General features: G+C 34.6%; 1 protein-coding gene across 1 annotated transcript in view; it reads right to left on the bottom strand.

Annotated features, from left to right (window-relative positions):
- The window catches only part of KIAA1109 (KIAA1109 ortholog), a 198,170-nt gene that overhangs the window by 103,152 nt on the left and 80,420 nt on the right, over positions 1 to 14,598 (bottom strand). The window contains exons 27-29 of the mRNA XM_040626286.1: positions 6,270 to 6,520; positions 3,363 to 3,621; positions 865 to 1,702 (exon numbers count right to left, since the gene is read on the bottom strand). Coding sequence (XP_040482220.1) covers positions 865 to 1,702; positions 3,363 to 3,621; positions 6,270 to 6,520 — 1,348 coding nt within the window. The remainder of the gene's footprint in view (positions 1 to 864; positions 1,703 to 3,362; positions 3,622 to 6,269; positions 6,521 to 14,598) is intronic.

The raw sequence follows: 14,598 nt of genomic DNA, 5'->3' as shown, positions 1-14,598 counted from the left end.
ATTATCTTCCTAAGACTCTTCTCAACTTGTAATCATATACTTATCTGTTTTACCTATTAACTGTCTGTCTCCCACACCTAAACTCTAAATCCTATGTCCGTTTTCCTCATCACTGTATATCAAATGCCTGGCACACAATAGTATATAATAAATATCTGAATTAAGAATGAATAAATTAACATTTAAGACACTTTAAATAAGTGTGTATGTTTAAGTAAGGATATACCATATAAGATTCCCACACACAGTTATTCAGTTCCATAAGATTTTACCTGCTTAATTTTGTTCTTTAAAATCATAAAAAATTCTCTTATAAATGTATAATTTTATAAAAATAGCTTTCGTATTTAGGCTATTATCACTAAATTTATTTTGATGTATTTTCAGTTTTCCTTTAAAAAGCTATTTACAGAATTCATTACAGAAATGGACAATAACCAATTCCTGCTAAATTATAAGATCTCAAATGTCAAGTGCATGAAATTGGATTTGCACAGTAGCAGTTACAGATTAAGAAGAAAGAACACCAGCTACTAAAAACAATTTCAAAATTTTATTTTTAAGACACACAAAAATTTGAATTCAGAGACTGGACCTTAATCTTAGAGCATAATGTAGACAGAGACTATATGTTAATTGATTAACACTGTGACACTCAAGTCTGAAACTATTCCTCAATTTGAGATGTTTAAATATAATACTCATTAATAACCCTGAGATTTATTGTCACACAAGAAGGTATAACTTCAGAAATTCTTTCTTTCAGAGGTAGTTAAAATGACTGAGAGAATAATTTTGGAAACATCTTAAAAATGGATTTATCTAAGTAAACATGTCAGTGGAAACTAATGATTTGGTTTATACCTTAAAAGTTGGAACAGAAAGCTGTTCAAATGATGATGAACTTTCTTCACTGGTTGGAGTATCCAGATCCAGGGGACGATGCAATGAGGACTTAGAGGTTCTTTTGTTAGTAGGGTGCTTCACTGACCAATTAATTACCTGGAACTGAGTAAGGTAAGTCTGATAACAATTCATCACAGGTTGTTGAGAAGTAATCTGTTCACTCTCTACTGTTTTCTCAACCTCTACAACATATGGATGTTCTATAACGTCATCTTCTCCACCTAATGCAGAAACGAATGAAGCCTGGGAAGGATGAGTTTTGAATGGCAGAGTTCGGGGATCCTGAATGCTTTCTCCATGGCCAGTAAGTGGTCCCTCCACACTGTGATATATGGAACCCCTACTGTAGTCAATCTGCTGTGCTTGCTTTTTCTTCTTTTTTCTACCTGGATAAGTTCCAGGACCTTCATCACTGCTAATGGGCTCAAATTCTTCAGCTGCAGAAAAGTAGGCTTCACTATCAGCCATTGACATGCTGGAATCCATTGACCGATATTGATGAAATGAATTGGAGTCTGCTGATGGTGTGTATGGGAATGAACCAAAACTTCTTCTCTGCTTTGGTGAGTCTAATACATTCTCATCACTTCGGGAGACATCACTACTAAACTGGACTCCAACTGTAACAGGCTGCTTGTCTCCATAAAAAGCAGCAGTAAGGCTCTTGGTACTCCCAAGTCGAGTAGAACATACAGAGGCTTGTCGTTTCAAGGGAGATCTCAAAGGAGATTGACCTACTGACTTTTCCTGAGTATTAGGAGACACGGGGCTGTTTCCTGAAATTTCTGTGGGAATACTAAAATGGAAAGCAAAGTTATTACCATTTACTGTACACCGTATAATTTAAGCATAAATAGAAGTACTTATAAAATCTTTATAGTTTTAATCATTTATTTCACAAAGGAAAAATCTAAATTTTACAATGAAATATCTAAACAAAGTAACAAAACTGCACAATATGTGTTCATACCCCATGTAGTTCCAAAAAAAATTAAGGAAGTTTACAACATAATAAAAACTGAAACCCAAAGTATAATCTTCTGTCCATAATTTGTGGACACTAATGTATTTATAACTTTTTTTTTTATATCCTTTAAAAGTTTGTCCAACAAAATATACCAGGGCATTGATCAAATGAGAGGGATTGAAGGAGAGGAAGAAGTTATAGATAGCCCCACTATCATGACCTTCAGCAACTGATGCTAGTGCCATTTACTGAAGCAGAACAAGTTGAGCATGAGAGGTACAAGGTCACTATTTATAGGCTGAGTTTGAGGTCTCCATGAAACATACAAGTAGAAATATCAAAAAGGTAGCTGCCTATAGGGATGAAAGTTTTGGCTAGAGTTTTACATTTAAAAGATGTTGCCTACAGATCATAATTGAAGCCAAACAGTTATTGAGATTGTCTAGGGAAACAGTAGAGAGTAAGTGGGGATAAAGGTACAGAACAGAGTCCTGAGCATCCAGAACATCTAACAAATAGCAGGCTGTAAGAGGAAGAAAAAGAAGAAATGGACCCCAAAGATACAGACGTAGTGAAGAAAAGGGCCATATGCACCCCAATGTTCATAGCAGCATTGTCCACAATAGCTAAATCATGGAAGGAGCCGAGATGCCCTTCAACAGATGACTGGATTAAGAAGTTGTGGTCCATATATACAATGGAATATTACTCAGCTATCAGAAAGAACGAGTTCTCAACATTTGCTGCAACATGGACGGCACTGGAGGAGATAATGCTAAGTGAAATAAGTCAAGCAGAGAAAGACAGCTATCATATGATTTCTCTCATCTATGGAACGTAAGAACTAGGATGATCAGTAGGGGAAGAAAGGGATAAAGAAAGGGGGGGTAATCAGAAGGGGGAATGAAACATGAGAGACTATGGACTATGAGAAACAAACTGAGGGCCTCAGAGGGGAGGGGGGGGGGGGAATGGGATAGGCTGGTGATGGGTAGTAAGGAGGGCACGTATTGCATGGTGCACTGGGTGTTATACACAACTAATGAATCATCGAGCCTTACATCGGAAACTGGGGATGTACTGTATGGTGACTAACATAATATAATAAAAAATCATTAAAAAAAAAAAAAAGGAAAAAGAAGAAATGGAGGGAAGAAAATGGAGGGCATGGAAATAAGGAATAAGAAGGAACAGCCAAGGAGGTTGGAGGAAAATCTAAAATTTTCGTATCTGTGGGATGGCAAGAAATATTTATTTTCACTATATTTTTCTGTATTTTCTTATTTCTGGAACGAATATATATGTGTTAATTTTGTAATTAGCAAGACAACAGCAAATGGACATTTAAAAATATGTTCAGGAGGAGAAAAGAATTTTCTATAGTGGGTGAGTTGAGAGGAAAAAGGTTTTTTTACCAAAATTTTAAGTAATTATAATCTTATTATAATTTCTAATCTAATCTAGTTTCTAAATGTAATTGAATACTGACCTTACTTGGCCATCATCTCGTTTTGCACTATGCAAGAATTCTTTTTGTACCAAATGGTCATCAGCAACAGAAGAGGGACTTTCCTTCTCTCCGGCCAATAAAGGCTGTGCCGCACTAGAACTACTGTTCTCTTCTGAGGAAGAGGATGAGCTATGAGATCGTAATGGTACTTGAAGACTAAGGTGCTGAGTTTTTCTTTCTACTTCTATTCCCACTGATTTGTTTTCCCATTCTTTCCTCTTCATGCCATTCGCATTACCTGAATAAACAAACAAAAAAGTAGGTTACATGAACATAATAATTTCAAAAGCAATTTATCAAAAATAAGAGCACTTAATCCAATTCCCTATTTTTATAAATATAATCATTTTCTAAAAGCACAAATATCCAATTTCACATAGCAATATGCCAAACACTATAGAAAGATATCTACATTACGTATGAATCCAGAGTCCATAGACAGGGAATTTTTTCTTATTTTTTTAAACTTCATTTCAAAATTTTCAAACTTACAGAAAACTTTAAAGAATAATACAAAGCCACCATATATCTTTTACTTAGAATTACCTATTTTAAACATTTTGCCACATTTGCTCTAATATGTATAATATATACATATTATTTTTTGAATTGAGAGTAATTTGCAGACATAGTGACCTTTTATCCTAGATCATTAAGTGTTTATTTCTGAAGAATAATATATAATCACTATATAATTATCGACCTGGTAAATTTAGTATTTATACAAAACTGTTATCCAATCTACCATGTGCTTTCCAATTTCCTCAATTGACCCAATAATGTCCTTTAAAGCACCTGTGCCCCTTCCAGTACAAGATTCAATCTAGGATCATATATTATTGCATTCAGTTGTCATATATTCTTCAACGTGGAACATTACCTTAGCCTTTTATAAGAGCCCTATGACATGTTATATAAATTGGGGGTGAGGAAAATGACAGTCTTAAATTGCTTAGATTTAAAAGAACAAACAAACAAACAAACAAAACTCCTGCTCAGTTTCTATTCTCCTCCAGACATCACTGTGTTACCCAAGAAAGAGGAACCTGTTAGTAGGAGAAAACACCTCTCCGAGCAGATTGCAGTTCTAGATGGAATTTAAGTGGTAAGAAGACTTAAGAACTTACAATATAAGTAATATTATTCGCTTCTATTACTACAAATGGAAAAATCAGAACAATAAATGTCAGAAGAAAAATGGGTTTCATTCACATCTAAGTGGTAGGAAACCAGTAGTCACTGACCTTCCAAGGAAATCCTGTGTTCTACCATGTGCTCTCCTTGATTCTATTCTAACGCTGTGTAACTATACTTGGCTCCTAGAAACCTCAACAATCAGAAGTCAGATACTTATATAGGGGTTAATTCTATAGCAAACTCATAGTGATTTGGGAATTACAGCTCACTCCTGAAAGAATCAATACAAGATACAATCTCTATTATATATTATAAGAGTTATAAAGAGCTTTGCTTTGTTCAGTTAGAGAATTTGCTCTCTTCCCTCTTTTACACCATGTGTAAATTCCCTGTAGATTTTCTTCCTTCCCTTTGTGATGGTTAAACTTTGATCTGCAGATCAGAAAATCGAGCAGTGTTTATAATTAGTGCCAGCTGTAGTACAGTAGAAAGAACACTGAAGTGGCTCTGATGGCCCTGACTCTAGCTTCTGCTTAGCCATCTGATTTTGTGCAACTCCATCTCAGTGATGAGCCTCACTTTCTTCACTATAAACAAGGAAAATATAGAACTCACATGGTAGCTTAAAGATTAAATGAGAAAATGCCTGTGAAAACCTTTAAAAATAAACTTATTCAAATGTAAGCGTAATATTGTAAGAAAAATGATCAATTTTATTTAGCATCTTTCCTATCCTTTAAAACTCAAGAACTTTTGATGTTTGCAGATTTTATAGGATAATCTGCTCTTATTCTAGGCAAAACTGCTGAAGTCAAACAACCTTAAATAAGATTTACATACTTATGTATTAATATTTAGTGAAAAATCATTAAAGCAAGAATTTGGTATATGTAGTCCAGCTCTTTCTTCTAAGAGCTCCTTACACATGGGAAATCAATGAACTTTTAAAGTTAAAACTTCTTCTTTCCTCCCTTTTTGTCTATGGACAAAAGGCAGTGTTATTAATGTTTTCGAATAGATCAAGGGAAAAAGGCTAACATTAGTAAAATATCAAGACTTTTCCACATTTCACTTCTTGACAGCATGACAACTTCAGCAGTAAATGCTGCACTTAATTGTAGGACCATACAACTAAAAAACCCAAAGGAAAATACACTTCTGAATCTTCAGAGAAAAGACACTAGAAAATCTAAATCTAGTATACTTAAAGCCACCATTTACTGCTCATACCACACTTGTGTATAGCAAAGTTATCCTACAGGGTCTAAGGAAAGGTAACATTTCTCTTCTTGAATGTTCAATTTTAGTGATAAGAATATCCTGCAAAATAGTTGGTAATACGAGGGCCAACAGTATAAATATTACTATTGATAAGTTTTCCTATAAAAGTAAACTGGTAAAACAACTGTTACCTTGAAGCATAGCTATTCTTAAGTAAATCTCTGGAAGCTGAGGTCTAGGAAAATAAAGATATATAAAGAAATCTCAGAATAAGCTTGGCTAGGAAAATCACCAATGTCAATAGATCTGAAGGATAGACCTGCTTTTGCCTTGTGTAACTGTAAAAAACTCACTAGTCTTCTCTGGCTTTAGTTAAATCACCTGCAAAACAAAGGAAGATTATACTGAATCCTACCTATGAGTCCGCTCAAAAAATTGAGTTGAACAAAGTTAACACTGAACTTCTCTCACAATGGCATAAGAATAAAGACAAAAAAGATTAGTACAAGTAACAAAATAACACATTACCATCTACAATTTTGGGAATTTCTTTAGTAATAATCCATTCTCCAGGCTGGAGCAGAGACTGTCCATAATACATATCAGACTCTGCACTCGTGCTTGAAAATGCAGAACTACTGGAAGGTGTCAACTCTTCAAGTTTGAAGAAATCTAGGCCAGTTACTGTGCCACCAAAGAATCTGCAGCCACCGAGACAACCACACTTGTTCCTACACCTCTTATTCTTCAGGGTATCATCTGGCCACAAAAACCACAACCTAAACAGAACCCAAAACAAAACAAAAGCAACAACATAACAAAAACTCATTAGGAAATAAACTTTTTGGCAGGTAATTAATTAAAAATAAGTTAATTGTTAATATTTTTAAAAGACAACGTAAACACAAAAGCTTATTTTACTGTGGAATGTCTAACCATTTTGTGTTTCTTAAAAAAAAATAGTCTCACCATGGTGAGATGAAAATAAGTAGGAATAGAGAGAGAGATACAGCATACATAAAAAAAAAAGAACTAAAAAGCAGCAAATATAAAGATCAGGCATTTAAATCCGATTTAAAAACAGTAATAAACATTCTCAAAAGGACTAAAAATTTTAAACATTAATGTAAAAAATGGATAAAACTATTGGTACAGATACTAAATAGATAATTTATCACCGTTAGCATTTGAGAGCCTATTTCATATGGCAAATGCACCAAAATACTATAAATGTGGCGCGAATAAGAAATTTATTTCTCAATAAAACGAAAATAATGCATTCTATATATATTAGAGGAAAAAACTGTAATAATTTTGTAATAAGGACTCTGAACGAAGTATTAAGAATTAGGACAATGGGAGAAAATGTGTGTAAAATTCTTTAGGTTCTGTGAATGATCCACACAAAAGCCTGTCAGTATATATTTACTCTCCTACTTTCTTAAAAAAATATTATATAATACAAATATGGGAGATATGTCTTTATTCCTCTTTTTTTAACCTTAAATAATAAAATCACCTTCTATTAATAGTATGTTTTTCTAAGTATTTTTACATGCATTATCTCATTGGATCCTTAGGGCCCCCAAGGAAAACAGAACAGGTATTATCATTTTCATTTTACATTCACTCATTTATATTTCTTACATATATTTATATGTGCCTATTATTGTGCTAGGTGAAACCAACAGACATAGTCTTATCCATATGAAGTTCAGAGTACAGAGGCAAAGACAAGCCACAAACAAAATATCTAATGATAGATTATACAGAGTGCTATGATGTAAAAACAAAACAAAACAAAAGAAAAAAATCAAGGTGTTGTGACAAGGGAAACAGAAGGAATCTTTCAAAAAGTAATATTTGAGATGTGAAAGATGAGATGAAATGTATCAAGGCAGAAGTGAAACATCAGTCTAGAGAACAAAAGGAAAAATATGTGAGAAAACCTTAGGATTAGTGAGAATCTGACATATTATTTCAGTTAAATGTTATCAAATTCAAATCACTTCTCTATTTTAAAGTATTCAGATTCAGTCACTCAGCAAACTATTGTAAGCGCGATCAAAATAAAAGACCTTGTACATTCCACACGCTTTTTTAGCTCATTTGTGTAGCAAAAAGCTTAGTAAAATGCATGGGCTTGCATTCATCTAGACATGGGTTCAAATTCCAGCTGTGCCACTTAATAACTCTAGGACCCTGGTCAAGTTAGTTAACATTTCTGAGCTTCAGTTTCCTCAACTGTAAAAGTGCTCTGATAAACCTACTAAGACTGTTTTGAAGATTAAATGTAAAGCACCTGATATAAAATCTAGAATATAGAAGTTGTACAACAAATGTAAGCTCCCTTCCCTACCTTCATTACAATCCAATGCACTAGTTCTCAACTTTAGCTTGCATTAGAATCACCTAGAGGGCTTATTACACTATGGAGAGCAGGGCTGCACCCCCAGAGCTTCTGACTGAGGTCTAGTAAGACCTGACTATGTAAATTTCTAACAAGTTCCAAGGAGGGTGGAAAAAAACTCACCACTGGTGGTGGTGGTTTGGGAACCATACTTTTCAAAAACACTAATCTAAAGAAACTAATGACCTGTGTGTCCAGTAACTTTTCCAGTTATATATATATAAACTCCTGGGAATCAAATATGCACAAAGGCAACCAAAGCTAAAGGTCAATGAGTTCCCACATTGGGAGAGGCAATTCCCAATATGCCCTAAACATCCCTACCTGTTCTTGCTGGGTGTGCCAAGAATGCAAAGTCCTGACCAGGCCACTGCTTGGGATTGTATTGGCAGTAAACAACCTAAAGAGACGAGGTAATGTCTCACCCTGGAAAAGCGTAGGTTTGCTTCCACTTACTCTAAAAGTGGTAGGATCCTTAAGTTCAATATTCCTCTTCTATAATGCATCCCACTGTGCGTAGACATCCCTTCGTGGACTTTTTGTGTCACCTCCAAAGGATTCATGAATAGGGGTACCAGATATAGCAAATAAAAATAAGTTTGTCCTATGCAATGTATGGGACAATATGACACACCTATACTAGAAAGTTATTTGTTGTTTATCTGAAATTTAAATTTAACTAGGCATCCTATATTGCATCTGGCAACCCTACTTGGAGGGCACAGGGAACCAATACAAACACATATGACTCTGGTTTGTGCTTTTGTTGTAATAAAGTCCCTTGTCTTTATTGGAGTCTTGTGTCTTCCAGCAGCACCCATGAAACTGTGGCAGGCTAACTTGTTAGCTTGCAAGTAGGATAAAATCCCACTCTTCACAATTATTAACAAAACGGAGCACTGAAACCAATCTAAATGTTTGGATTTACTTGAACACCTGGAACTTGAATCATGTGGTGCCATTTCCTTCACTTCATTAGCACCTTGTTCTACCATCTGACCAATTAACTGGACCCAGACACTTTGTTCATAGTAACTGGCTTCCTGAACAATAATTAACAAAGAAACCAAAGTTTTTTTTAAAACATCATTCTCCACACACCCGCTTCCATACTCAGATTTACAAGATGTCAGGATCTTAAAGTAACTTAAAAGATTAATGTAATCTCAGTAAAAAAAACTCAGAATTTTTAAAAACTAGAATAATAGTTCTTTTGGGAAATTAACAGATAAAAATACCTGAACGTTTGTGATGAAATGGAAAAATAAATGTGTATTAGGTACAAATTTTTACCTCTGTATTTGAATACATATTTGCAAAAAATCTATTTACACGTTTGGCTGGATTTATACAAACACACTATACAAAATCCAGATAGTGGGGCACCTGGGTGGCTCAATCGGTTAAGCATCCGACTCTTGATTTCAGCTTAGGTCACGATCTTAGGGTCATAAGATCAAGCTCCCCATTGGGCTCTGTGCTGAGCATGGAGCCTGCTTAAGATTCTCTGCCCCTGCCCCCCCCCATGTGTGCACATGCATGCACTCTCTCGTTCTCTCTCTAAAAAACCATAAAAAAACAAAAAAGCAAGAGTTTTATGTAAAGAAAAAAAAGGGAATAGAAAAAGAAATAAGAAAATACAGATGCTATGTGATTACTACCAAAAGAAATATTTTCTCACTTAGTACAAGAAATTACAAAGGTTAAAAACTGATATATTTGAATACACAAAAATTAAAGTCTGTACATAAGACTAAAAAAAATTTAAAAATGAAACAAATTGTAAAATATTAGCAACAGGGACTACTAAAAGGATGTAATCTATATAGAGCTCTTAAGAATTGGTAAGAAATACACCAATATGCCAATAAATAAATATACATAGAATAATAATATGCAAATTACAAATGAGGAAATAAAAACCACCAGTAAATACATGAAAAAAACTATTAATCCCAGAAATAAAGAAATGCAAAATAAAACAGAAATATCATCTTTCAGTTATATAAAACACATAAAGGGTAGCAAAGATGCAGTGAGACACAGACTCTCCTAAAAAGCCATTGGGCATATAAAGTGAAATAATGTTTCTGGGAATTTGGGAATGCATATCAAAAGGCTCAGTTTTTAGCACAGTCACACCCCCCCCTTCTAAGGAAACTACTTAAAGGGAATTTAAAGAACATGTAGGAAAAGATTTTCTGTGCAAAAAATGTTCCTCTTCCATTACTTATAATGAGAAATTTAGAAACACTTATCTACGTGTTTAATACATAAGGGCAATGGCTAAATAAAGTAAAATATCTCTTTTTGATGGTGTATTATCATTTGTTTGAAAGGAACTTTATAAAATTTTCAGTCATATGGGCAGATGCTTAGGATATTAAGTTTAACACAAACATGCAGAATTTATAAATACACAATGATTTCAAGTATAAGAAAGATACATTAAAAATATGGGGAAGAAATATGACAAATTCAGTGTGGTAAGGTTATGGTAATTATTTTCCTTTATTTCATAATAGTTTTCTCTACTTTTAAAATAAGCTCATATTTACTTTATAATGGGGTAGATGGGGATGGAAAAAGTATACTGGCATTTTAAAAGGACATGATTCAGTAAGAGGCTTTGGCAACTTTTTAAATGGCAGATACAATTATTTCTTAATGATCGTTTCTTGAGGATTAGATTCCCTTAGTTTCCCCTGCAGTTGTAAGAGCCCACAAAAGGAAGAGTTTTGTAGAGTACATGGTGATAGCAATGATGTTTTCTAGAAATGATGAAATGGAAGTAGAAGGCTCTGGTGAGAGAGAAAGGGGGTAGTGCTCCATAAAATGTTATTTGGGATCTAGTAATTTAAACTCATTTCACTGCTAATACACATTGTATGGGCTTAGAAACACATTAAAAAACAGTGTTATTTCCATCAACCACACCATTACCAGAGATGAGATAAACAACATATTTACTTAAATATCAGGTTCTTATACAGTCACGGAGGTGTACCTAACACAATCATATTTAGTCTTTATGTAAAACGTTCCTATTCCTAACAGTAGAATTTCTTCTATAATAAAAGGTAATTTTCATCTGAACTTGGGACTATTAACTTCCTTAAATTTCACTTACCTCTTAGTTCTGACATCATGAGTTTCTAAGAAATGTCTTTGAGCCTCATGTTTAGAATGATGATCAGCAGCTAATGCAATATCAACAGTAATGAGTCCTAAGTTGGCTGACCCTGCCTCAAGCCAATAGGCCCTCCGTAGTACTGCAGGCTGAAGTCCAACTCTGGAATTATTTAATTGTTCAATGTACTGTCTCACTTGAAAATCCTGAATTGCAGCACTTATTCCTTCCCCAACCGACTGATTGTGGAGATTACAGTTTGCAACTCGAACTGCACCCATCTAAATAGAATGAAGAAAAGGAAATAAAACTGTAGTTTCTGTATTCTTAAGCAACTTAAATTAAACGACAGAATAGATATTTATTTCAAATTGCATGAAAGAAGAAGGGAAAAGAGAAAAAAGGGAAATAGAAAAGATAAATGCAACAGAATAAAAGTAGACATTCAATTAATAAAAAAGAGGATAAAAGGAAAAGAACACAAGTCGAAAAGAAAACAAGAGGAGGAGGAAAGAAATGATGGTAGTAAGTAATAAAATCACAGACTCTTAACAAGGCTTAATTTTAAGCAGTAACCCACAAAGCACAGGTGGCAAACAAATGTTTTCAGGAGCCAGGCAGGATATAAATGTACAAAACCTAAAGGCATTCACAATCAAATCTTTTAAGAACACTACCAATTTAATCCCTGCCATAAAAGCAACCTCCAAGTTTACATCCCTGCCATAAAGCAAAGTTAATGATAATTCACTTAGAGTAAAATAGTAGTGAAAGCATGCCTTAAGAAACAGACTAGAAGACAACATGGCCGAGCCAAAAACAGAAAGCCATCTCCTGGAATTCTGTAATATTCTGTGAGATAGCAAACTATAAATGTGTGTTCTATCTCAAGAAATGGAGGTTTTGGGGCGCCTGGATGGCTCAGTCAGTTAAGCAAATGACTCTTGATTTCAGCTCAGGTCATGATCTCAGAGTCCTGAGACAGAGCTCCATGTCTGGCTCCATGCTCAGCGGGGAGTCTGCTTCTCTCCTGCTCTCCCTCTGCCCCTCCCCCCTGTCCCGGCTCACGGTGGTCTCTCTAAAATAAATAAATCTTAAAAAAAAGAGAAAGAAAGAAATGGAAGTTTGGTGTGGTAGAAAGGAAAAAGAACTACACTGGCCAAGAAACAGACAAAAGTGTACCTTTAGATTTGTAGCACAGCCATGCTCCACAATATAAATATCTGCTCCATCTACTGCTAAACGAGTCATAGTATATTTCAAATCATCTGAAGTTGGACAAGGCCCAGGAATACAACTCAACTAAAAAGAAAAATAATTGAACATTTAATTCCTCACCATCAATTCACCATTTTGATACTTAACGTCTGCTGATTTAAATACAAATTTGGTTACATGCGTGTTTTTTTAAAAAGCCAATTTAATCTCATTTTTTATAATGAAAAATGAAATTATCAGTAAATGAAGTCTTCCTGATTAGAAACTAATCATAAGTAAGGATGTACCATTTTCATTCAAAAGGGGAAAGAAGCAAGTCTAAATTGATAGAATATATAACTTGTTACTAAAACTCACAAAGAATAGTCAAAGTAAACTGGTAAGTAAAGAGTGTCACAGGATTATTAGGAACTATACAGGAGTTTAAAGTTGTAAGATTTTCTTATGAGTACTCTATAATACACAAACACACACACTTGTTTTTACAAATATAGCAACTATAAATTTTATCATGATAGCTAAGGACAATCCATACAAATTTAATATTGTTTTATTCCTGAAACAGATTTGGTTATGGTTAGGTTGGAAGAAAACACACTTCACCTACTTCGATGAACTTCTTGGGGAAATGGCAGCCCTGAGTATAAATTATTGGCTCAATAGCATGCAATTGTTCATTAGTGGCGCAGCCAGGACTAGACACAGGTGTCTTGCATTATACTCAGTGTTCTATAATAATAGGCATACCATGGAGATATTGCGGGTTCCATTCCAGACCACCCGCAATAAACCAAATATCACAATAAAGCAAGTCAAAAGAATTTTTTCTGGCTAAAATCCAAAACACAAGAAACAAGAAGTGTTGGTGAGGATGTGGAAAAAAAGGAACCCTTGTGTACTGTTGATGGGAATGCAAACTGGTGGGGCCATGGTGGAAGACAGTAAGGAGGTTGCTGAAAAAAAATTAGAAATAGAACTACCCTATGATCCAGTAATTGGACTACTGGGTATTTGCCCAAAGAATATGAAAACGCTAATTCAAAAGAATATATATACTTCTATGTTTACTGCAGCATTATTTACAATAGCCAAATTATGAAAGCAGCCCAAGTGTCCCTTGATAGGAAAGACACATATATACACAATGGAATATTACTCAGCCATAAAAAAGAACGAAATCTTGCCATCTCTGACAACATTCATGGATCTAGAGACTATGATGCTATGCAAAATAAGCCAAAGAAAGACAAATACCATATATCTCACTCATATGTGGAATTTAAGAAACAAATGAACAAAGGGAAAAAAGAGAGACAAATCAAAAAATAGATCTTTAATTATAGAGAGCAGATGGTTACTATAGGGAAGTGGGCTGGGGGATGGGTGAATCTTCCAGCAGCACCCATGAAACTGTGGCAGGCTAACTTGTTAGCTTGCAAGTAGGATAAAATCCCACTCTTCACAATTATTAACAAAACGGAGCACTGAAACCAATCTAAATGTTTGGATTTACTTGAACACCTGGAACTTGAATCATGTGGTGCCATTTCCTTCACTTCATTAGCACCTTGTTCTACCATCTGACCAATTAACTGGACCCAGACACTTTGTTCATAGTAACTGGCTTCCTGAACAATAATTAACAAAGAAACCAAAGTTTTTTTTAAAACATCATTCTCCACACACCCGCTTCCATACTCAGATTTACAAGATGTCAGGATCTTAAAGTAACTTAAAAGATTAATGTAATCTCAGTAAAAAAAACTCAGAATTTTTAAAAACTAGAATAATAGTTCTTTTGGGAAATTAACAGATAAAAATACCTGAACGTTTGTGATGAAATGGAAAAATAAATGTGTATTAGGTACAAATTTTTACCTCTGTATTTGAATACATATTTGCAAAAAATCTATTTACACGTTTGGCTGGATTTATACAAACACACTATACAAAATCCAGATAGTGGGGCACCTGGGTGGCTCAATCGGTTAAGCATCCGACTCTTGATTTCAGCTTAGGTCACGATCTTAGGGTCATAAGATCAAGCTCCCCATTGGGCTCTGTGCTGAGCATGGAGCCTGCTTAAGATTCTCTGCCCC

The sequence above is a fragment of the Ursus maritimus genome, unplaced genomic scaffold (assembly GCF_017311325.1).
Source record: "Ursus maritimus isolate PB19 unplaced genomic scaffold, ASM1731132v1 scaffold_11, whole genome shotgun sequence".
Classification (NCBI taxonomy): Eukaryota; Metazoa; Chordata; class Mammalia; order Carnivora; family Ursidae; genus Ursus; species Ursus maritimus.
Note: the sequence above shows the minus strand (reverse complement) of the source record. Positions and strands in the feature narration are given on the sequence as shown.